Below are 24,641 nucleotides of genomic sequence, written 5' to 3'. Positions count from 1 at the left end.
TCACTTATGATTATAAATGGGAGGGCTTTCCTTGGGGACTGTCCTTCTGGAGAATTGCACGTATTAAGTCTTAATTCATTAAAGGAAGGGGGCATGGGAGAACAGAAGACTCCCAGGTACTCAGGGTTACTTTAAGCCTTCTGTCCTGAATGTACTGTAGGGCTGAGATGGCATCCCCAGTTTATCTGGCAGAATCTGGCTCATATCTGGCTAAACTCTTCTCAAAGAGCACGCGTGGGAAAGCAATCACAGTCCCTCTGCTTTTGTTTGCCGGGCCCCTGGGCATTGTGTGAGGGCATATGCCATGACAGCAGCTGGCTGTCTGAAAAAAATGGAAGAATCCTTCCAAATAAAGAATTAGGTTCCTGAATTCTCGATGGGAACAATTGAGGAAAAAAAATATTAAAACACATGGGAAGGCATTGCAGGGTGTTCAGTGAAATACTTGACACTGACTAGCCCTTCGCATCCTATATTTGGAGCCTAACCCAGCTAAGGGCTCAGAGAATCTTTCAAGTGGCACTTTACTTGGGTCCTGGGAAATGCTCGAATGGATCTAATAGTAATCACATTTTAAAAATGACATGATTAATGCCCAATAATATAATTGAAAAAGCCCAAATAAAAATCTGGCATCCTGGGAGAGGTGTATTACTTCTCTGCATACTTCCCTCTGCTTTCCTCATAAACATGCCATCCTGGATAACTCTCCCCAACAAAGGTGGCCTGATATCCTCCCTCTCATCTCTGTCCTTTGCAGATGCAACGTACCTGTTGCCTTGAATGGTATGCTCTATACTTAGAGGTGGAGCCTAGGGAAGGGCTAATTCAGCCTTAAATGATGTGATAGGTTCCATCAGCTTTAATAGTTGAAACTTCTTACAGGAAGGATTCCGAGGGCATGCATATAAATGCACACGGGAGTCAACACACACCAGCCTGCACCTTCGATTCCCCACACAAACCCACTGCTCACAGCAAGGAAAAGCAAAGACAAACTTGGGTCATACTCAGGTGAGAAAGAGAAACAACTTCAACTAGTCCCAGGTTCTTAGTGCCTAATTGCATTACTTCTATGCATACATCAGAGGACACTAAAGGCCAATATGCAAAACAAGGGGATAAGAAGAGTGGGGTGGGTGTGGGGTGAGGATGGAACAGCCCAACAGGAATGGAGGCGGTGTTTATGACATCCATGTAGCCCAGAAGCTTGTGTGTCCCTTTGTGAAAGAGCTCAAGGTCAAGGGCTGCAATGGATACTCCACCCAGCTCAGGTGGTGAAAACCCTTGCTGAGGAGCCTGCTGTTAAAGGAAGAGTGGCAGGCTAGCAGACTCCTTACTGTAGGGCAGGTACTAGGGAACTAAAAACTAGTTGACATCATCATACAACAAAGGAGGTATAGTTTTAAATCTACCCTTTTTTTTTTTTTTTAAATTGTGCTTTAGATGAAGGTTTACAGAGTAAATTAGTTTCTCGTTAAACAATTAATACACATATTGTTTTGTGACATTGGTTGCCGACCCCGCGATGCGTCAACATACTCCCCTTCTCGACTTTGGGTACTCCATTTCCATTCATCCAGCTTTCCTATCCCCTCCTGCCTTCTTGTCCTTGTCCCTGGGTCGGTGTGCCCTTTTAGTCTCGTACACATGGTTGAACTATGTGAATTACTGTTTGTTTTTTGGGCCTGTCTAATCTTTGGCTGAAGGGTGTACCTCAGGAGTGACTTCAGTACTGAGTTAAAAGGGTGTCCGGGGGCCATACTCCAGAGGCTTCTCTAGTCTCTGTCAGATCAGTATGTCTGGTCTTCTTTTGTGAGTTTGAATTTTGTTCTAAATTTTTTCCAGCTCTGTCTGGGACCCTTTATCGTGATCCCTGTTGGAGCAGTCGGTAGTGGTAGCTGGGCACCATCTAGTTATGCTGGACTCAGTCTGATGGAGGCTGTGGTCATTGTGGTCCCTTAGTCCTTTGAACTAATCTTTCCCTTCTGTCTTTGGTTTTCTTCATTCTCTCTTGCTCCAGACAGGGTATGACCAGTGGAGTATCATAGATGGCCACCCACAAGCTTTTTAAGACCCCAGATGCTGCTCACCAAAGTAGGATGTAGAACATTTTCTTTATAAACTATGTGATGCCAACTGAGCTTGATATCCCCTGAGACCATGGTCCCCAGCCCTCAGCCCAGTAATTCGGTCCCTCAGGGAGTTTGGATGTGTCTATGAAGCTTCTGTGACTTTGCCTTGGTCAGGTTGTTCTCCAGTATTATATACCGTCTTACCCTTCACCAAAGTTATCACTTATCTATTGTCTAGTTAGTGTTAAATCTATCCATTTTAACCTCAAAGCTATAGGGCCGTCTTTGCAAAAGCTGTGGTCACGGTGCATGAATGCTCTCCTTCCCATGGTAGTGTGCATGTGTGCATTGGGGGATGGTTGTTTTTTGTTTTAAGTAATAAAATGAAGTAATGCTGAATCCTCTATGCTCCCAGGGAAAAAATATGGTGCTTCCTCCATGTGAAGAAGCTTCTAGAGGCCAAAGAATGAGACGTGCTGACAAGACACTCAATAATTCCTGGAACTCCGTGACTTCCTTAATTAACTGCTTTCTCCACTCACTCCTTTAATAGAGCCCCCTGCCAGGCAGAGATAGCTTTGCAAAACATCTCTGGATACAATTGAGCACAGAAAGGGAAAACACAATGAAATAAATACAGACTTCTTTTTTCGTCCTGCAACATTTATTATGAGCCATTGCAGAGGTCATTAATAACCACTGGAGAAAGAACCAGAGTAATGAAACTAATTTTGGTTCCAAAATATTTCCATCCTTGGAAAGAAGATAAGCTTTTCCATGGAATGGGTACAATATAGGTATTAGTTAAATGAATAAATGAATGAATCAGTGAATGAACAAAAACAAACACTAAAGCTGTAAAGGCATGGGAATTATTACCATGGTAGAGCCTTCCAATTTCTACATTTGGCTATTTTTTAAATAGCCTCCTTTCTTAGTTTGGGTTCTTAGTTGGAGGTTCTATGATTTCTATGAAATCATAGAAGGGTTTGAAGGAAGCAGCATTGTGCAGAGGGAGAAGTGGAACCACAGTGCAGGTTGCAAAAGAGGGCTCAGCTGATCTTACAGGAGCACTGAAGCTGGGATGGCCCTTCAGAGTCGTCCCAAATGGTGGCAAAATGATCAGGTGTTTGTACTCCTGCATCAACCCGTCATGGGATAGTGGCCACTGCTGAGGAGTGGGCAAACTTGAATGAAGCAGCTCCCTTCAGTAGAAGTGAATTCCCTGTAGGGACTCAGGGGTGGGTCCCCAGAAGTCAACATTCTAAGAGCTTGGGGGAGTGAGTACCTTGGAAAGGGAATCTTCCAAGGTTCACCGCAGCATCCACTATACCTCGCCTTCTCATTATCTACACTCCAACCTCAAAGGAATATACGCCTTTGCCAAAAGAAGTCAAAATAACATCCTTTATAGGTAGAACATACGAAAGACAGGGAGGTTTCTTCTCTCCCACCCACTCACATTTTTCTGAGACTAGCAGAGACTCCATTCACATTTAATAATTTGGACTTGTATTATGGGTCAGGAAAATATATCTTAATTAAAAGAACTTCTTCTCTGCAGCAGAAGCAAGCTCTCAGACCACGCTGGGGTATTTAAGTGAAGAGGATCATTAGATAACAGAACCATAAGAAGAAGCACCGAGGTCACCTTGTCTTGCATCTCAATCTTTCCGGCACTGTATTTGACAGAAGGTCATCCAGTCTCTACTGAACTTTACTTGACTTTTCCAGAGAAGAAGGTCTATCCCACTATTGGGCAACTATGATAGTGAAAATGTTCAGACATACTGAACACAAGCCTATCATCTTGTAAATTTTATGGATTCTCCTTCTGCCTTTTGGAGTCATGTAGCGCAAGTTTATCATATTTTCCACCTGAAGCCTTTCAAGTATCTCTTAACACAACTCATGTCCTCTCTTTACTAGGATGACCACGTCTAATTGCCTCAGCCATTCCTCAGACGCCATGTTTTCTAAACCTCTAATCACACTGGTCTCTTTCCTCTGAACACACTCTGTGTCAAAATCCTTTCTGCAAAAGCATCGCCCAGATCTGGACATAAATGAAGTTGGCAGGGACAGCAAGCTGACGTGACAGGTTTTTGCTGTTAACATTCCTTTTAGTTTTTAAGAAACCAGTTCATCCCCTGGTATGTTGGGAAATCTGCAAGGTTCTCAGATCTATCATCAAGGCTAACTATATGTGGTCTGAAGAAAGTCCCGAAAGACTCATTCCCCCAAAAGGTAGAGAGATATTTAGGTTTATATTCTTGTTTGTTAAGTCGCCTAGAGACATACAGATTACGAAAAAAAAAAAAAGTTGATACATTAAAAATATCAGAATAAGCCTGTAAAATGTTATATCCCATTAACCTGCCAAAAGAGATGAACTTATATATTTTTACAAAATTGGGACTTCTAATGAGCTCTATTTTTCTTTCATCTTCTGCTCTGGTACCCAAGCTGAGTACCTATTGTGTATGTATAAAGAACTATATTAGATATGTGTGTGTGTGTGTGTGTTTAAGGGGGTAGACAGTAAGAGAGAGACAGAGGAGAATCTAATCCAAGAGAAAGACCCAGTAGATAGGGTGTAGTCCAGTTGTATATATGGGTCATACAACCAGGGCTTCTGGCTAAGAAATGGCTTGTTTTACTGGTTCACCAAGTAGCTTCCTTTGGTTCCCACGCTTCTCTTTTCCAACAGCCCACCTTTTATTTCTCCTTCCACACGACAAAACTAAGATTGTCTCTGAAGAAAAAAGCTCCCTGGTGCTTCGCCAAGGGAGAAGGATGTGGCAGTCTGCTTCCATAAAGATTTAAAGCCTAGGAAATCCTATGGGGCAGCTCCACTCTGTCACATAGGGTCACTATAAGTCAGAATTGACCCAAAAGCAATGGGTTTGGTCTTTTTTACGGCTGGTGTCACTATGGGGTGCTGGCGAGGTGTTGATTAAATGCTTAGTAAGTTGAAAGGAAGAGTTCCCAGATTTATTATAAATTTTATAAGATCATTTTATATATTGTCATACACACACACACCCAGAAATACGTGTGTGTATATATGTGTGAGTAGACCTGGAAAGCTACATTTAATAACTGAAAGAGAAGTGGTCTAAGGGAGAAGGAAACAGGATAGGTGTCTCCGCTGGGTGAGTGTAAGTGCACTGACTTTGTATTATGAGCATGCATTACTTATAAAAAAGGGGATAAGAAAGATCTCTTAAAAGGTGACCTTACCATACAGCCACACAGACTTCGTGTGGTTTCTCACAGATGGACGTGATGCTACAGTTGCTCATACAAGATTTTTGGTTGTCACAGGTGGAAAATCTCACGTCACAAAATTTACACAGTTGCCGCAGCTTGAGTGCACCATTGTCGTCCGTGACCATCATGTCATCATTAACTGGGGTGAAGAGAAAACACATTCAATAATTATTCAACTGCCAGGCAGCCTGCCAATGAATTCCTGAAGATGGCATGCAATTTCAAATAAACTCGATGTCATGAGAATGAACACGGAGAAAGACAAAATATTTCCTTCATATCAGCATAGAATTTCTCTCATATATGCAATTTGTAATGAAACCCATTGTATGGTGGCGTGTATTTGTGGGGAGGGGAGGCTGAGTAACTTCTTGCATTTATCAGTGATTATCATAGGACCCTTTTTCTATAAAAATCGAGGAATGTAGGTTGGCTCACTGCATAGTACTGGGTGCTGGGAGCACAATGAAAAGTATCCTTAAGGAAATTATAGTTTATCAGGGTGACTAGACAAGGAAACAGACCAGGCAGAGTAACCCGAAATACAGAGACGCACAGGGAGTGTGGGAACCAGACACCAGCCATGGCTCGGATGGGCAGGTGGAGGTCACAACCCAGCAGAGTTGTGAAGTACAAACTGAGTCTTCCATCTGAAAGGAAAAGCCACGGATGAGGCAGGACTCTACCATTATTTTCCTGACCTGCACCCAAAGGAGCTAGAAGGGCCTTCTTGGCATGGGACTGGCTCTACTGACTTCTTTCCACTGCCAGGAGGAAAATCAGTTGTTTAACCAACACTTACTGAGTGCCTCCAAGACATAATATCAAGCATTGCCAAGGCACTAGAATTATGAAGGTGAATAAAATCTAAGTCCTACCTCAAGGATCTGCTTCCTGCTACCTCTCTGACCTCATCCCTTTCTACTCTCCCCCTTACTCCATACTCATTACCTTTTGGGACACATGGGCCTCTCCTGGGAGAAGCCAAGTTCCTTCCTTCTTTACGCCTTTCACTCCCTATTTCCTGTGTCTGGCTTCTCCTCGCCTTCCTGGTCTCTGGTTAAATATCAGCTCTTCGTGCTTAAACAATCCGCAAGTAACTACCACACAACTCCGCGCAAACCATCTCAATCGCTTGCTTGCTTATAACCTATCCACCAAAATGTGAGCTCTATGACCACAGCTCCATGAGACTTTATCAGCCTTGTTTACACAGTGTATCTCCAGTCCCCAGAAGAAAGTCTGTCACATTAGAAGGTATCCAAAAATATCAATTGAATGAATGAGTGAATAAATTCTAGAATAAATACAAGGAGTTCATATTTGATTCTTTATACCAGTGGGAAGGAATACAGAACTTCTTCACTCAAATTAACGGCGAGAGTGTGATTACAAATGTGATCATTTGTATTCTTTCAAAAAGAATATTGAAGACAGACTATTCTTTGCAACACATGTATTGCAAGCTGAGGGGCAATTAAAAAGTGTTACAGATTGAATTGTGTCCCCCCAAAAGTTATGCTGAAATACTAACCCCTGTACCTAAACCTATGAATGTGGCCTTGTTCGGGGACAGAGTCCTTTTTTGACGATATTATCAGTTAAGTCATACTGGAATAGGGTGGGTCCTACTCCTAATCCCTTCTGAGTGGTGTCTTCTAAAAGGGGAAAACAGACACAGAGAGTCACACATGGGGGAAGACACCGTGTGAGGATCTAAATACAAGCTAAAGAATGCCAAGAAATGCCTGGTGCCACCATGAAGGTGGAAGACACAGGGATATATCTTTCCAATAGAAGGAGGGCACAGACCTGTTCACGTCCTGCATTCAGACTTCTAGTCTCCATAGTTGTGAGAAAATGATTCCTCTTCTTCAAGCCACCCACCTTGTGGTATGTTGTTATGGTAAAAACCAAAAGAAACCAAACCTGTTGCCATCGAGTTGATTCTGACTCACGGCGACCCTATAGGACAGAGTAGAACTGCCCCATAGGGTTTCCAAGGAGTACCTGGTAGATTCGAACTGCTGACCTTTTAGTCAGCAGCCAAACTCTTAACCACTGCACCACTAAGAAACTAAAAAAGGTATAACATATCATTCCCCATTCTTTTCTTCAATGAAATCCATTGCCATTGGCAATGATGATAATTTAAGTTATGAGTTTGGAGAGTCAAATAAAGCAAGATAAGGAGATAAGGCTACAATAAATGTCAATTAAATGGCTGCATTAGACTAAGAAAGATTGGGAGCCCTGGTGGCACCATGATTAAGAGCTACAGCTGCTAACCAAAATGTTGGCAGTTCGAATCCACCGGCTGCTCCTTCGAAACCCTATGGGGCAGTTCTACTCTGTCCTCTATGGTCGCTAAGAGCCGGAATCAACTTCAAGACCACATGTGGCACTAGACCAGTCATTGGCCATTAGGATGTGGGAATGTGCCTTTCCAAGGGATAACCACTGGAAGTGCATGAAAAGAACCTCCTCATCCTCTCCCTGTGTTTGAGTGTGCTCCTTCCTAACCCCTGGGGAACAGTTTCAATGCCCTTACCCTGTCACCCCCTGTCCTGTGAAGTTTAGATTTCTGTCATCAATACTCTGTTCCGCCATGCCACTTCTTTGTTACTTGGGCATAGCACCTGTTTTCTGGGTCTCTAAAAATATAAGTATGTCTAAACTTAAGATTTGCTTTCTTGTGGCAGCAGTAAATATAGAAGAGAAAAAAAAAAAAAACCCATTCATCCCTCTCAGACCTCAAGTTCATTTCAGGAAGTGTATTTTTAGGTAACAAACTATTTTGAAATCCTCAATGTCTCCCAGGCCAAGCCTCTCTGCTTAGCTAAAAATACAGGCAGAAATGTTCTCTGAACCTTGTGTTAAATTTGGGCCTAACACAACAATGAAAATATTTCTTTTCTATGATGGTTAGATTTGGATCCATTCGCAAAACAACTAATTTAACCCTTTAGGCTTCCCTACAAGGCATTTGTCAAAGTAGAATGAAATCAGACCATATTTTTTCTTGTTTATTTTTTTATTTTATACGTAGTAGGGTTTAGGCAAACATTTATTTGCTGGTTAGGCAGCATTGTTTGATTTTTAAGTATAAAATCAAACCTCCTTGACTTGGAATCCAGCCTTCCAGCATTAGAGGATTTTAACACAGGTCACTGGTTCTCAGCTTTGGCAACACGGTGAAGATTCCCTGGGAAACTTTAATAGTGAAGCCTGGATCCCAGCTCCTGATATGCTGATTGTTCTGGAGGGTGCCCTGGCCAGGAGGAGATGTCCCCCAAACCAAAAAACCCACTGCTGTCGAGTCCTACTCATAGCAACCCTATAGGACAGAGGAGAACTGCCCTGTAGAGTTTCCAAGGAGTGCCTGGCGGATTTGAACTGCCGAGGACCTCTTTGTTAACAGCCGTAGCACTTAACCACTACGCCACCAGGGTTTCCAGATGTCCCCCAGGTAATTCTAATTCGCAGCCACTGCTAACCACCCTGGCGTAGAACCAGCTGAGAAAACACAACAACACAAAACAAAACAACAACAAAAACCTCACAGACACGTACAAACACAAAATGTCTGACAGCGGAGGTGCAGAACCTCAACATAGCTGGAAGAATTTCCCTTGTGAAAAACGTGCTCCTGAAGAGATGTGACTAGCCTTTTAACACCTCAGATAGGAAGACGCCCTTTTCCAGACTGGCCAATTCTTTCCTAGCAGAAGCCAAGATGTGTGAGAGCAGCCACGGAGGCAGGAGTAACAAGACAGAAAGAAAAGCCGATGACAGTGGGGCTGGAAGCAGCAGTGGCAGCCACTGGTGTTGACAAGTATAAGTGCTTTAGGTCTGATGCCTGCAAAAGAGGAAGAACCAACAGTGAAGAGACAAAAGGAATGCAATTAAAAGGGGGGTGGGGGTGGGGGTATCAAGCTGCACAACTCTAGGGGGCGTCACTTCCACTGCAGTTGGCACAAACGATGCTCTGAGGATGTACAGATGCACCATGCGTGCTGGCTTACGAGAGGCCCTGAAGAAGCAAACCTCTGTACTGAACTTTGAGAAAAAGGGCAAACAGCCAACTGTACCCCATACTTTAGTAATTGGAGGCATCAGGGATTTGTACAAAGACATTTACTGAGCACTACTGGTGGCGTAGTGGTGAAGAGTTTGGCTACTAACCAAAAGGTTGGCAGTTCGGATCCACCAGGTGCTCCTTGGAAACCCTGTGGGGCAGTTCTACTCTGTCCTATAGGGTTGCTATGAGTAGGAATCCCTCAATGGCAGTGGAGGGTTTTTTGCTGTGTGCTAGAGGAGGTGCCTAAGTTATTGCATATAATGTCATCAGTCACTAGGGAGGGAGGTCTAATTTTTCTCTTTGCTACAGCAAAAGCTACCACTGCTGAAGCCAGCAGGCTTATTTAGCTTGACCAGCATGTTCTAAATTTGAGAACCTTTATACAGGGTATACTCACTATAATCCACCACCTGTCAGCTGCTCCCCATTAGCTGACTCGAAGCCTCCCCACCTGAACACTTCCCATTGGCCGGGGAAGGCATGTGCACTCCCAGCCCTTGCTTTGAGCCTGTGTTCTCATTCTACTATCCGATATGGGCCCCATTCTCTTCCCACTAGATGAACCGTGCATATGATTATTGGTGGGATTTGCTGGGACAGGGAGTTAAGGTTAAGAGGGCAAGGTGACTCTTGACTTTTTGGGGGCTCATCCTTTACTAATTTTAATAAAAGCTTTATGAACTCACTTCTGAAAAGAACATACATAAAAACTTTCACTCGTAGCTTCTGAGGGTTCACCCAAAAAAAACAAAAACAAACACGAACTCAGTGCCATTGAGTCGATTGTGACTCACAGCGACCCTATAGGACAGAACAGAACTGCGCCATAGAGTTTCCAAGGAGCACCTGGTGGATTCAAACTGCCAGCCCTTTCGTTAGCAGCTGTAGCACTTAAACACTACACCACCAGGGTTTCCACTGAGGGTTCACAGACGTCCCAAAAGCCGATAACCCTCAGTTGAATAATCCCAGGCCCAGGCCAGAGTCCTCCAGAGCCACTGATAACATGCTTAGCAGTAGTACAGTGCTAATCACAGCGGGGTGGAGGACCAGTGGGGGCAGGCAGAATGAGAGTCATTCGCTGTATGTGCAATCACATGGCACCAGGCATAATCCCGTGTATCAGTTCCTGGTGTTTAATACATAAGATTTGTGAGGCCAAAGGAATCGAAAGGAAGTAAATACACACATGTGAACAGCTGGAAACAAAGACACTGTTCTCAGCAGCAACACAACAAACTCCACCTAATTATAACCCTATAGCAAACCCTAACCCAACTTCAAAATTACTTCCAATTCAGGTTATTAAATTACTTTCCTAAGTCTCTTTAATTAAAAAGTTCTCAAAATAAAGAGGTATATTTTAATCCCTGTAGACCCTCTGTGAGCAGCTGACCATCCTTAAGGAATCTTCTACCCACAGCAGGCAAATTACCCATCCATGATGTTCTTCTGAAAGGGGTTCCATTGAGAATGCCTCTCACCTAGAAAGTCATTCACTCAAGGACATTGACACGGCAGCTGCTTGCAGCATATGACAGTGTCACATGGCCCATCATATTTCACTTCTCTTCAAACAAACCCATGAGTAATATCAGGACCTTCAGTCTCGGTCATACCACCTTCCTCATTTTATTTCACATTTTCCCCAAACTCACCGTCTGGAGACAGAGGTTCCAGACCTTGAGAATATGAATTAAGTGTTTAATTGTGTCTATTTCTGGAATAGTACTGCTGCCTTGGTTTGAGGGTCAGAGATGAGCACTGTAAGACGCTTTAAACTTTTTCCAGATAAATATTAGGAAATTTGGATATGAATTCTTAGTCCGTATCTTTGGAGTGGTGTCTACTATTAGCTGAACTGTTAAAGTCTTAAGATTTCACAAATAATCCTAAACACTTTACTAGAAATTAATTCATGTATCTTTGAGTTCATGTTCATGTGTAATCTACTGTTGTTTTCTGGCGTGTGTTTTGGGGGCAGTTAAGATTTATTCCACAAGCACCTGGGGATATCTTGCTTCCTGCTATATATTTCATAGCAGGACACTAAAACTGAATCAAGCCAAGTGTACCATCTCAAAGAATAATCTGTAGCAACTGATGATTAGAGCAACCAATGCCTTAGAGCAGTGCTTCTCAAATGTTAATATGCATACAAATCCCTTAGGAATGTTGTCAACTGACAGGTCTGGGATAGGAACTCAGGTTCCAGGCCCAGGTGATACCAGTACTGCTGGTCTACCATACTGTGAGTAGGCAGGCTTTAGAGAACCCAGTTTTGACTTGCCATTATTTCCTTTTCTCCACTCATTTTGGATCTAGCAAAATTTAATACCCGTTCTTCACCTTTTTACAGACATTTCTCATCTCATTGTTCCATCTGCATTTCTCTTGAGCCGGTACTCTTAGACAACCACAGGCCCAGAGGCACTGATCACCATATGGGTCCGGAATTGAAAGACTTGTTCTTTGAAAGAAGGCTTTAATTGCAGTTGGCATTTCAGAGCCAGACACTGAGACAACCATCTGGCAGACAGCCACCATGGTCTGCGATGCTGGCAGAAAACACCCCATGGCCCTGGAGACCAGGTGGGACAAGTCTATTGGCCTGTCAGACACAGCCATGGGGGGGGATACCCAGTAAGGAAGGTACCCACCGCCTTACATTAAGCAAGGTATGCATGGGTTTACTTGTATTTACTTACTCATCTGTAGAGAACAATCTCCCATGGGTTTCACCACATCTTTGACGTGGTAAGAAAACAGGTGAAATTGTTCACTACAGATGAGTAAAGAAACACAAGTAAACCCGTGCGCACCTTGCTTATTGAGTAATCTGTCCCTGCCTCTGAGCCAAATGAAGCAAGTCAAGCAACCTAGAAGAGTCTCTGCATGGTATTCCCAAGTGACTGCCTTCCTCATCAAATACTTTGGCCAACTACAAACAAACAAACAAGAAACGCCCCATGGTTGTCAAAGAACACTGATATTTTAGGAATAGTTCATTTCTCTGAACATCTATCGCATATTAAGAACTTCTGATACGGAACGTTGTTTCAGTTTTAAAACTGTGTTTGGACTGCATTTCCCTAAGTAATCATTAATATCTTGAGAGCAGGATGGTACTCAGTGATAATTGTCTTATAATTCCTGCCTTGCACATAGTAAGTACTCAACAAATGCCAGAAGAATTTTAAATCATTATCAATGCCTGTTGGAAATGAATGGTGTTATCTCAGTTTTCTACAATCTTGTCCAAAAAAAAAAAAAAAAAAATGCTGATTTAAATACCAGTCCCCATTCATGTCACTAGAAAATAAAGACTAAAACCAAAGCATGTCAACCCATTGCTAATGAAAGAAATGTAAATTAAAAGTGCATACCGTTTTTCCCAACTATCTCATATTGGAAAAAAATCAAGTCTGATTATATCATATCGGAAAAAAATCAAGTCTGATTAACATAGTGGCTTGGGCAAGGTGTGGGAAATAGCTATTCTAACAATGCTGGGCGGCATACACTGGTATACTGTATTTCACACAAATAATGTGTGCATTATACATTTTTTGCCAACATTGCAAACCCCTTGCATGTTATTTTCCTAAGTTCCCCCCATGGGTGTTATATGTGTGGGTGCATTGTTTGTGAAAATACAGTAAGTTCTCTGGTATATATATCAATTATATCTATAAAACCTACAAACACAAATAGCCTTTCATCTAGCACGTTCAACTCTAACGATTTATGATGTTCACCAATAAATTCATTGCATCATTATTTGTAAGGGCAAAGGATGGCAACCAGTCTAAATGTTCATCAAGAGAGGGCAATTAAATACATTAGGGCACATCCGAAAAAAGGATTACAATGGAACAATTTAAAAAAATGAGAAGCCGCTCCATTGTGGATACGTTTATAAGGGTTGAAGCCCAAGCTATAGGATTCAATGACTGAAACAAGGTGTAGAGCTGGTAACTGGGCTGCACATCCTCCGCTGCCCCTCCACCTTTGGTCACTGCCTCTCTGACTCAGTAGGCTGAACTTTATGGACTACAAAACTGGCTCCCTTATCCTTAAGCTTCTGTTAGTTTTGGCCAATGGCGAACCCAACAGTATACAAGAGGGGCAGAAGAGAGTGTTTGGGCTATGTGTTACCCTGACTGCCTCCCTGTGGAGTTTTCTCCAGCTGGCTAAGTCTTCAACTGAAGGTCACAACCTCTATGCAGTCGTAGATGCTATTCTTCCCTCTCCTTGCCTCTTTGGCCTAGGAAGTCAAGTCAGCTATCACTAGTCCTGCGAAACTGCCCCGTCCCCTGTGGTTTCCTTATACCCTGCCATACCCTTTGTAAATAGTCCTTTTATAATGCCCTCCTCAAATCATCCTAATCTGAGTAAGCCATTTGTTTGCTGCTGGAACCCTGACTGATACACCATTCTCTCTCTCTCTCTCTCTCTTTGCGTGTGTGTGTGTGTGTGCATGTGTACACATACTTATAAATGCTGCAGACACTCTCTGGGAGAAGATGCAAGAATGTGGGAATGTCATTTGACACAATAAAAGGAAAATGAATGCCCAAGAAACAGAGGTGGGAAAGCAACTTTTTTTTTTTTTTTTTTGGTGATTTTATAGTTTTCTATCATAATTTTTTTAAAAAATATTTTAATTTAAAATAGACAAATGAAAGCAAGTCAGGTTCTCCCACGGCAGATGTGGCTGTTGTTGTGTGCTGTTAAGACGATTCTGATGCATAGCAACCCTACATGACACAGTAGAACTGCCCCATAGGGTTTCCAAGGCTTTATGGGAACAGATTGCCAGGTCTTTTTTCCTACGGAGCCACTGGTGGGTTCGAACCACTGACCTTTCAGTTAACAGCCAGGGCTTTTCTTCAAGTCACATGGTCTCTGAGGCCAGGACCAGTCCTAAAGAAACTATTCTTAGCTAACAGGGAGAGCATGGTGTGGGCAAGAAAGAGACAAATGCCCTGAAAGCAACACTTTTCCTGTTGTTCTAATAATACTTTTTAAAATCCTTTCTAGGATGATATAATACTCAAAAAACTCTCTTAAATGGCTGGGAAGTCATTCTAATCAAAAACGTAGTAAGAAATGATATATATTATTCCACAGTGAAATTGCCTCCCATTTATTTGGATTTATATTCCCCACACAGTAAGAGATTTAAAACAAACATCAGGTTGGCCCCTGCCTTGTGTGGCTTACCATTTAGTTTGAGCGGTAAAACGAACAAATGTGACCTAACGTGCATCAGTTACTTGCCTTTAAATGCAAGCATGAGGTCAGAAATGCAGAGAGAACTGATAAGGAGTATCTAGCTTCATGGAAGAGTCAGGCCTTGAAGGGCAGGTAGTTTGGAGAGGCAGAGGAAGGAAGGAAATCACTCTGGGTTGAACACATAGCTTGGACCAGGAGGGATTAGACAGAACGGAAGAACAGAGAATTGAGAGGTCAGAGCTCTGAAGAGTGAGAAGCATTCAACAAACATATGCATCCTCCATTCTGCAGATGGAAGGACTAAGGCATGTTGTTTTAGGTTGTGCACCGTTAATAGGATCGGCTTGGCCAAAACCAGACGATAACAGGCAAGTGGAGTTGAGGAGGCATGGGCCAAATCCCATCAGGTGCATGACAGCCAAGGATAGAATGCCATGCTTTGTCCACCTAAACATTACTATGGGAATATTTTCTTCTAAAAATGATCTGAATAAAAGTGGTGCCTAGTTTTAGAAGCTTGAAAGTGAAGAGCTGGCAAACAAGCCACCACAACTGGGCAGCTGTAGACCACCTTAACGTAACTCCAGGCTAAACTCACTATTATGTCAGTAACTACGAATGAACTAAAGAAGGAGGTGTATGTGTTTACTTGCGTGTTTTCTCTCTCTGTTTTTACTTGTTCAACTGAGGAAATTCATCTTTGAGAGTTTGGCTTCAGTAGCCTTTTGACTCATGAGTTTGCTTTAATAGTTGACTGTGCATTGCTTCAAGCAAACTGGCTAAACAAAAATTTGTCCCCACCAAATAGGTCAATTAAGGATTAAAAATAGTTTTGTTTTCAAGGGATTAATCCAATGGGGTACTTTAAGTTGAAAGCTTGACTGTGTCTTTAAACTAGTTTTTTTTTTTTTTTTTAATTTTATGCACAAGGAAATTTTTAAGAAGCCATCTACAGAATAAAACAGGCTGCACTGAAATGGAAAAGTAATTGGCTTTCTCGAGTGATGAACATAAAATAACGGAGCTGGAGTTCCAATTACATCCTGCCCTATTTAACACTCCCGGCCTCAATACATCCAAATAACGCCCAACTACACACAGTTTTCTTGCATCTCTGGATTTCTTGGACGACTGAGGAATGAAGGACAATTTGAGTTTTCCAAAAATCTGTTGCGTTTGCCATTTTTTGGAGGGATGAGGGAATACATGTGCCAGAATCAGGTCATATATTAGGGGACAAAAACCAAACATTGAAAAGGATTCTTGCAGATGGAAATATCGATATTGTTGCCAAAGGCAGTATTTTAGAATACTAGTACTTCTGTTACGTTCCAAAAGCTGAAATGCCTTTGGCTCTTTTCAGTTACCTTCCCTCAGCTTCAATTAGGGATTGTGTGGATAAAAGCCGCTACTTCTGGAAGCTGGGGCGAGGCGAGCAGCTGCAGAGAACACCACCATCAAAGCTTGGCAATTTTGGCTTCTCACTGATTTTGACAGTGCATTTTATCTGGCAAACCCTGACTTCAGAAAACAGAGACGAGTCAAGAATCAGAGCATGTGGGAGCTGGGGCTGGGGAAAAGAGTCGAAAAACGTAGCTACATGAATGCAAATAAGGTAGAGTAGCAAGCGAAGGAGTATCATGTGACACCATTTCATGAACTTTGGAAATAATGACTTTCTTCTACTGGGAAGTCCTTTAAAGGTGGTGGTTTACAGAAAGTCATGGCAAACTGAGCACACAATTCGGTCTCAGTTGATAGGACTGGATGGAGTGATGTAGCAAGAAGGAAAATAACCCAGAAATTAATGAAAATTAAAGACGATTAACTGACTCTCTTGGTGACGGTCACATGGGGATCGATGAATGACACAGGCAAGACAAGGAGCCAATGATTTGGGGAGTTTTACGACATTCCAATTACTGTAAGATAACTTGTGACTCACCAGAAAAGTTAATATACGTACACAGATACATATTATTCATCTGCTCACATTAAACCCTTGTGGAAAGGGTGAAGAGTATAAGACATGGTTCATTTCCTCAAGATGCTTATGATCTTGAGGGGAATGTGAGGAACGAAAGAATGTGTACGCCGTTGACATTTACCCAAAGGGCTTTGGAAATGGAATACGTCTAAATGAAGACATACTCTTCCATTCAGTTACTCCTTTAGGATTTAAACAATCCTTTATCTCAAAATGCTGAGACATCTTAATGCAAAATGCAAAGCAATAAAAATAACCCCTTGCGTCTTAAACGCTAGCGAGTGGCCATCTAAGATGCATCAACTGGTTTTCAACCCACCTAGAGCAAAGGAGAATGAAGAACACCAAAGACACAAGGTAATTATGAGCCCAGGAAGCAGAAAGGGCTACATAAAGCAGAGACTACATTAGCCGGAGACCAGAAAAACTAGACGGTGCCCGGCTATAACCAATGACTGTCCTGACAGGGAACACGAAAGAACCCCTGAAGGAGCAGGAGAGCAGTGGGACGCAGACCCCAAATTCTCGTTAAAAGACCAGACATAATGGTCTGACTGAGACTAGAATGACCCCAGACGTCATGGTCCCCAGACCTTTTGTTAGCCCAAGACAGGAACCATTCCCAAAGCCAACTCTTCAGACAGGGATTGGACTGGACTATGGGATGGACAATGATACTGGTGAAGAATGAGTTTTTGGATCAAGTAGACACATGAGACTATGTTGTTGTCTCCCGTCTGGAGGGGAGATGAGAGGGTAGGGGGGTCAGAAGCTGGCCGAATGGGCACCAAAAGAGAGAGTGGAGGGAAGGAGTGTGCTGTCTCACTAGCGGGAGAGCAATTAGGAGTATATAGCAAGGTGTATATAAATTTTTGTATGAGAGTCTGACTTGATTTGTAAACTTACACTTAAAGCACAATAAAAATTAAAAAAAGAAAAAAAAGCCCTGCTTCAAAAAAAAAATACGGCAATTAGAGATTTTTTAAAACGTAGTAACCATAGATAACCAGAAAACTAGACATCTGAGCTATGTCATCTGCTTTGACTAGGCCTGAAATCTGATTTCAATATCAGTTTCCCGTGAGATCAGGCTTTTCCCGGGTGAGTTTCTCAGTGAAGGCTTTCCCTCCTCCCTTTGGAAATACGTTGCAGTGTCCTGGTCCAGGCATAGCGTCTAAAAGGTTTTGCAGTTACACTTTCACGAAATATGTGAAAATACTGGTCAAGGCAGATGCTTCCCACATCCACCCTGCCGGGAACACTACTGTACTCAGGGCAGGAATCGGTTTAAGGGTTGATGAAGCTCAAGATGCTTGGTTTCTGACAATGAAATGACCTAGGTGTAGACTGGGCTGGGGGAGGTAAAACAGCGATTACTACAGGTATAGCCTACGGATGCGTTAGGTTTGGTCTAAACATGTTTCTTTTTGAGATGTGAACTAAGTTTTAAAGTTAGGAGATTTCACATAAAAAGCTGGATTTCCAACTTCGCTAAGAACAAGAGTGGGCCTGCGTTGGCCCACAGCCACAGTTCGCTGGAGATGGGTACGCGCCCCCTTCACGCGGCACACAGGCCCTCCAGTTGGCCTCCTCTCTGCTGCTCTCTCGTCTCCTATCTCCCTGGCTCCAGGGGACATCACAATTTTTACTCTGAATAATTATTTAACACTTCCATCCATTCTTTCTTCCAGTATTAGAGAATATAAAAATCACGCATTTAGTTCTCTAATGTGGATATTTTCTAGTATGGGTTGAATTCTGTAATGTGGATATGCACGTTTTGATTCAAGAAAAAGAGCCATCTAATTTCAAAATCAGATTTGTGTGGGATAATAAGAATTACATAATGATTATATAACTATCATTATTATTATTATCACCATTTATTGAATGCAGACCAATATCTAGTCCAGCACTCAGTTGGGTGATTATTTCATTTACTCAACACAACAAGCATGTAATTCATCCTCATTGTTTTATACTAGGGGAAACCGAGGGTCAAAGAGGTGAACACTTATCTAAGGTCAACAAGAGATAGACAATGAGAGAGAAAGCCACAGATCACATGTAAGCCCCTCTTCCTTCCATTGAAAAGTTTAGGATGAGCGTTTCACGCTCATTCCAATGGAAGGCAAAGCCATTAGGCATGGCTTGTAGGAATTGAGGGGAGTGTCTCAGGGACAAGGGAAGGAGTAAGTTCTTAGAAAAAGCTTTGGTTCTCTGTAATTACTTCACTTCCTAAATTATTCACTATCCTAAATATATATAAAAAAATACATATACATAATATATGTAACAAGGGCAGCTTGGTGAAGTCCAGGTTTTAGCATCAAAGACCAAGTTCATGGTGTCTGATTTCAGGCTCTGCCACATATAAGTTGTATGACTATGTGCAAGCCACATAACTTGTTGGAACCTCTGTTTCCTGATCCATGAAACGGTGCCTTTTAGAGTTAAAATGGGGAGTAAAGATACTTGCAATATACGTGAAAATCTCTAGGCAACACAAAGTGCCAGGCAAGCATTCTCTTGTTAGAAAAGTAACATTCCATTCCATGGTCTTGCTCACCAATGAAAATTACAGCAAAGCCATGACAAGATAATTCAGTTCGGTAAACCTATGCCTACTCGCCAGTGGAATGCAGCAGCTTGATGACATCTAAAAAAAACCTTTCAGGAAATTTGAGTGAATAGATACATTGAAATATAATAACTTTTAGTTACTACAGTGCTCCAAAGCTTTCAAAGAGATATAATGGAATCACTCATTGTTACAATAAAGTTCCCAAGAGTGCATAGGATCCTTAAACAACCCTTCCAGAACCAAAGGACAACCCCATCTTAGGATCTTGTTCATAACCAGCTTACCCAACCAAAACCAAACCTTCTGCTGTTGAGTTTTTTCCGACTCATAGGGACCCTAGTTTCCAAGGAGTACCTGGTGGATTCGAACTCCTGACCTTTTGGTTAGTGGCCATAGCACTTAACCACTACGCCACCAGGGTTTCTGTAACCAGCTTAGGTCTGGCAAATAAACATTAACTTGAGGATCAAATCCTCTGCTGAGTCTTCAAAACATTATCAGGCGAGAGCTGATCCACTTTGGCTTTGAGACGCTCCATTATTAGCATGTTGGCAACATGCTAACAAAATTAGTGAGTTTGACGTGCTGAGATGGGGAGGCAATGAAGGGCCTTATGATGGTGGAATTCTAAAATGCTGGAATAAAGTTATGCTTGGCTTTCTTTCTCAAGGAAACAAGCCCAATGCATTCCGATTCATAGCTGAATGAGAGAACTGGAGAATATGAGCAATAATTTTATTAGATTTAAAAAAAAGATCTAATTAACAAGAATCGCTATGTGCCATCCAGACATATGGAAAACGAAGTTCCTCAATCTCCCCTCTTTGAGGTCATTTCCTCATATAGACATTAATTATATAATCTATTTTTAGGCAAAGAATGCACACCTTCTACCTTTGTTTGCCAACCGCTCGCTGCGCCCCCCTGCCCCAGGTATGTTGGTAAGTGCACTATGCTAATATTTTTACAGCCACATGTAAAAAAAATTGGCTTAAGGGCGCTTATGAAAATACCTCACGTGGGGAGAGTGCGTTTGGCAAACAAACAGAAGACGCGTGTTATTTTCTTAAAAATACGATGATTCTGCTGTAACCGAAATCCACTGCCGTTGACTTGACTCCGACTCATAGCAATCCCACAGGGCTTCCAAGGCTGTAAATCTCCACCGAAGCAGACCGCCACGTCTTTCTCCCACGGCAGCGCTGATGGTTTAGAACCACCGACCTTTCAGCGAGCAGTCGATTGCTTTAACCACAATACTGCTATATTATTTCTAAAATCAGAAACTAGTTGCTGCGTTGATTCCAACTCATGGTGCACTCCGCCTCACCCTCCCGTGTGTGTCAGAGCAGAACTATGCTCCGCAGGGTTTCCGTGACTGCGACTTTGCAGAAGTAGGTCAGCAGAGCCTTCTTCCTGGGCATCTCTGGGTGGATTCACTAGTAGTCAAGCCCTGAACCATCTGCACCACCCAGGGGCCCTACACGATTTCTACTGGAGGAGAATTCATTGTGTTGGAAGTGGGAGCAGATTGCAGTAGAAAAGGCTCCGGACGGACTGTGCCACCTGGGTGCCCATGGCCAATGACTCAATCACCCTGCCTGTCTTCTGAACGACCAAATGGGGTGAACACAGCGATCTTTATGATTCCTTTCATTTTGAAAAATATTCACAATTCAATGCCTAAAAGGTCGATAAAGCTGAAGAATTCAAATATGTCCTAGCTCAGACCTGGCAGCCCTGTTTAAACGAAATGAGAAGACTCTTCAGTTCATAAGGAAAATGGCTTCAGGGCCATGATGCGCAGGAGTGACTTCACGTTTCGTTTGTTTTCCCCCGCTAACAGAGACACCCATCTTTATAACTTTATAGTATGCTGTTTAAGTGCACACCCTCCCCACAACACTCCTAGACAAACCTGCCTGCTGCGGCTGACCAGTCCAGCAAGAGCAAAACTACAGAGAGTCATTTGTGTATCATGAGGTCAGAAGGAAGGAAAATTGTGGCAGGTGACAAAGGACCACTTTCCGTACTGTTCTTGTAGGCATTTCCTCTAATTTTATGGGGGACGTGGAGGAAATTCTGATTTGGAGCAGAGACAGTCACTGTAACAGTTAAAACAACAAGCTTCAGTGTTCGAAATGTCGGTGTTTACTCCGAATACATTCTCTAAGCTCAGCTTGAGTGATTAGTAATAATAAAAACAGGGATGATGGTATAAAAACATCCTATTGCTTGATCAATGCCTTGATTATGTCTGACGAATGGTTCTGCAAGATTGGTATTATCGTTAGCATTTTACAGAAGAGGAAACTGTTTAAGTAACTTGCTGAGGTGGCAGAGACAGCAAACTTGTAAACTACAGGAAAGCAGGGCCTGTAATCCGTCATGTTCCCTGATGGGTAGCTCCAACCTAGGGTCTGCTACATAACAGGGGTGCAAAAACATGGGTGGAACGAATTAAAAAATAAAATTTAAAGTCAGGCAGTTTCCACCATGCCATCTATTCAAGGCTAATTTTTGACCCCAAAATGCAAATTAAGAAAAAGAAATATGGCCAGTTTTCAGGAAATGAAAGTGGAAACCACACCCAGCAGAGTTTCATAATAAACTATGATTATATTAAAACTGTGATCCACTTCTAAAAAAAAAAAAAACTTGGAGAGATTTTTAATTCATTGGTAACAGCCAAGGTACTCTTGACTGGTTGGTGTCAGCACTGAACAGGCACGTTCAGATTCCCTTTGGTTTCTAAGATAACACCAAACACTTTGAAACCTCCCCACTTCGTATTTTTCAAGCAGAGGAAGTGAAATAAAAAAGGAACAAGTTTCGAGCATTGTTAAGGCTTCAAGAAAAGACAACAAAGGGCAGGAAATTTGAAACAAAATCTGAGAATCTGCCCTTAAACTGGGCAGTGTTGCTTGTTTTCTCCACTGTGGCTGAATGAGAAAGTGTAAGGTTGGTCTTTGCCTTTCCTGGGTGTTACTCATCGCTTTCATGACCTTAGTGGTATTTGTAGTTAACAGCATAAAGGGCTTCAGTGAGGGTATGTGGCCTAGATCTATATGACGATACCCTACAAAGAGTGGAAAATCAACTCCCCCCTAGGCTGTAACAATCTCACTAAGATTGATAAGGAGCAAGAAAAGAATTTACGACGTGGTGCCATTTGATTCCTAAAGGGCTATGGAGTCAAGATAGATTCCAGTAGCCATTTTAATAATGGAAATGAGAACTGCACACAAAGCCCTCAAAGTGCAGTCTCCTAACATTTAATGCAGTACTGGAACACAGTGGGTCCCTTCCAGTGGTGTCACCAAAGGGGTGTGGGGGCTGTGGATCACACTGGGTGACCCTGTCAGAGGGGTAACACCAAAATATCCATTAAAAAAAAAAACTTTGTTGTCAAGTCACTTCTGACTCATAGTGACCCATGTAGGATGGAGTAGAACTGCCCCATAGTGTTTCCAAGGAGTGGCTGATGGATTCGAACTGCTGCCCTTTTGGTCAGCAATCAAAACTCTTAACCACTGCACCACCAGGGCTCTGCACCTAAATGACTGTCTATAAAGTTTTTGTGCAGTGTTTCAGCAGAAATTTATTATTTTCTTATAAACATATCCCTCTAGTTAGTTATAACAACAAAAACCATTTTTTGTAAGCAGAGCTTACATGTATCCATACACCTATGGGCTAAAATTCTATGTTAATATCCTTTTGAACCTTCTAATTCGCTCTGGTCCAAGCTGTCATTATTACCCAATTACAATGACACTTCAAAACACAAGGTTTTATCTGCACTTACTACAAGCACACGCTGTTGTTTTCATTGCTGCTGGTGTTTTTATACTGGCTGATTTTGTCCTTCTGATGTTTTAGCTACAATATTGCGGTAATTGTCATGGAGGTATGACACCATGTGTTACCGCACTGGGTGACACCAATCCTAGCGACGCCACTGGCTCCTTCTATCTATAGGGAAAGGCGGTATTTGCATATTGAAATAACATTTAGTACCAAGGATATGTTGTTGTTGTTGTTAGGTGTCTTCCAGCAGATTTCAACTCACAATGGCCCTATGTGACTGAGCAGAACTGCCCCATAGGGCTTTTTTATGGTAATCTTGCAGATCGCCAGGTCTTTCTCTCTGGATATGCTTGGTGGGTTCGAACCGTAAACCTTTAGCTTAGTAGTCGAGGACTTAACCATTGCACCACCAGGGTTCCTTGCCAAGGACAAGGTTGAATTAAGTAACAAACTTGGAAACATTTCGACATACCTATGACTAGGAAGTCAAATTACAATGTTTTTTACTTCTTAAGAAGACATTATTTGCAAGCTTTAGTATGCACCTAACTTTGGTGTCTTCCATTTGTTCCCCACAGAAATAATTTATTCATTAAACTCTGAAATGAGTGACAACTAAAAAACCAAACCAAACCCATTACTGTCGAGTTGACTCCAACTCACAGCGACCCTATAGGACAGCACAGAACTGCCCCACTGGATTTTCAAGGAGCACCTGGTAGATTCAAACTGCTGACCTTTTGGTTAGTAGCCAAGCTCTTAACCACTGTGCCAAGAGACGTGTAAAATGCTGCATGGCCCCAGAGGCGCTTGAGAAATACAAATTCACTGCATTTCACAGCGTTGTCCATCTTAGGGCGCTAGGGCATTTTGAACTTGCCGTTCCCTCCCCTTGCTTGTTCATCCCCTGACTTTGGCTTGTCTCTGCTCAAATACCACCTTATCAAAGAGGCCACTCTTGACCAGCCTATCTAAAATTACACAAGCACCCCACCATCACTCTCTGCCCCTTGGCTGCACTTACCATCCCCTGACATGTTAGTATAGTTCTGTTTGTTAATTCATGCACACAGGCCTTGTTCACTGCTGTGTTCCCAGACCCTTGAACACTGCCTTGGATGTGGCATTTGGTTTTCAATAAACACTTGTTGTTGTTGATCGCGTTCCATTTCCCTACCTCCTCCAAAGCCAGGTTTCACATCCCATCCCCGGGGTTCCAAGAGCAACCTGTGGCTCTTCTGATAAATTCTCCTTACTTGTAAAACATCAGTGCAGATCTGGAGTTGGTTGACAAGGAATAAGGATGTGCTCACAGGGGAAAGAGGACAATTTTTCCGAGTCAGTGAAAAATTTTTAAAAAGAAAATTAAAAAAACTCAAATTTGGTTACTCAAAATTAGCAGTAAAAGGAAGTCAGTTCACAAGTTACCAAGAGTTTCCTTCCTAAACAGAGCTGTTCATGGAAGCAGGAGGCCACAGATCAGACAAGAGAAGACATCGCTTTCAAAACAAATTGGACTGATCTCAAGGGCATGATTTAGAACTGCATGGTGCAATACTGCAGCCACAAGCTACATATGACTTTTTAAATCTA

The 24,641-nt window shown here is 42.3% G+C and overlaps 1 protein-coding gene across 4 annotated transcripts in view; it reads right to left on the bottom strand.

Moving 5' to 3' along the window:
• Window positions 1–24,641, bottom strand: part of TGFBR2 (transforming growth factor beta receptor 2) — a 101,466-nt gene that overhangs the window by 55,023 nt on the left and 21,802 nt on the right. For all 4 annotated transcript variants that reach the window (XR_010319602.1, XR_010319601.1, XM_003415714.4 and 1 more), the window contains one exon: window positions 5,319–5,487. Coding sequence is in view for 2 of the 4 variants with exons in the window: in XM_003415714.4 (XP_003415762.2) it covers window positions 5,319–5,487 (169 nt within the window). In the remaining 2 variants the exon portion in view is untranslated. The remainder of the gene's footprint in view (window positions 1–5,318; window positions 5,488–24,641) is intronic.

The sequence above is a fragment of the Loxodonta africana genome, chromosome 27, assembly GCF_030014295.1.
Source record: "Loxodonta africana isolate mLoxAfr1 chromosome 27, mLoxAfr1.hap2, whole genome shotgun sequence".
Lineage (NCBI taxonomy): Eukaryota > Metazoa > Chordata > Mammalia > Proboscidea > Elephantidae > Loxodonta > Loxodonta africana.
This window is presented reverse-complemented; position numbering and strand designations above follow the sequence as displayed.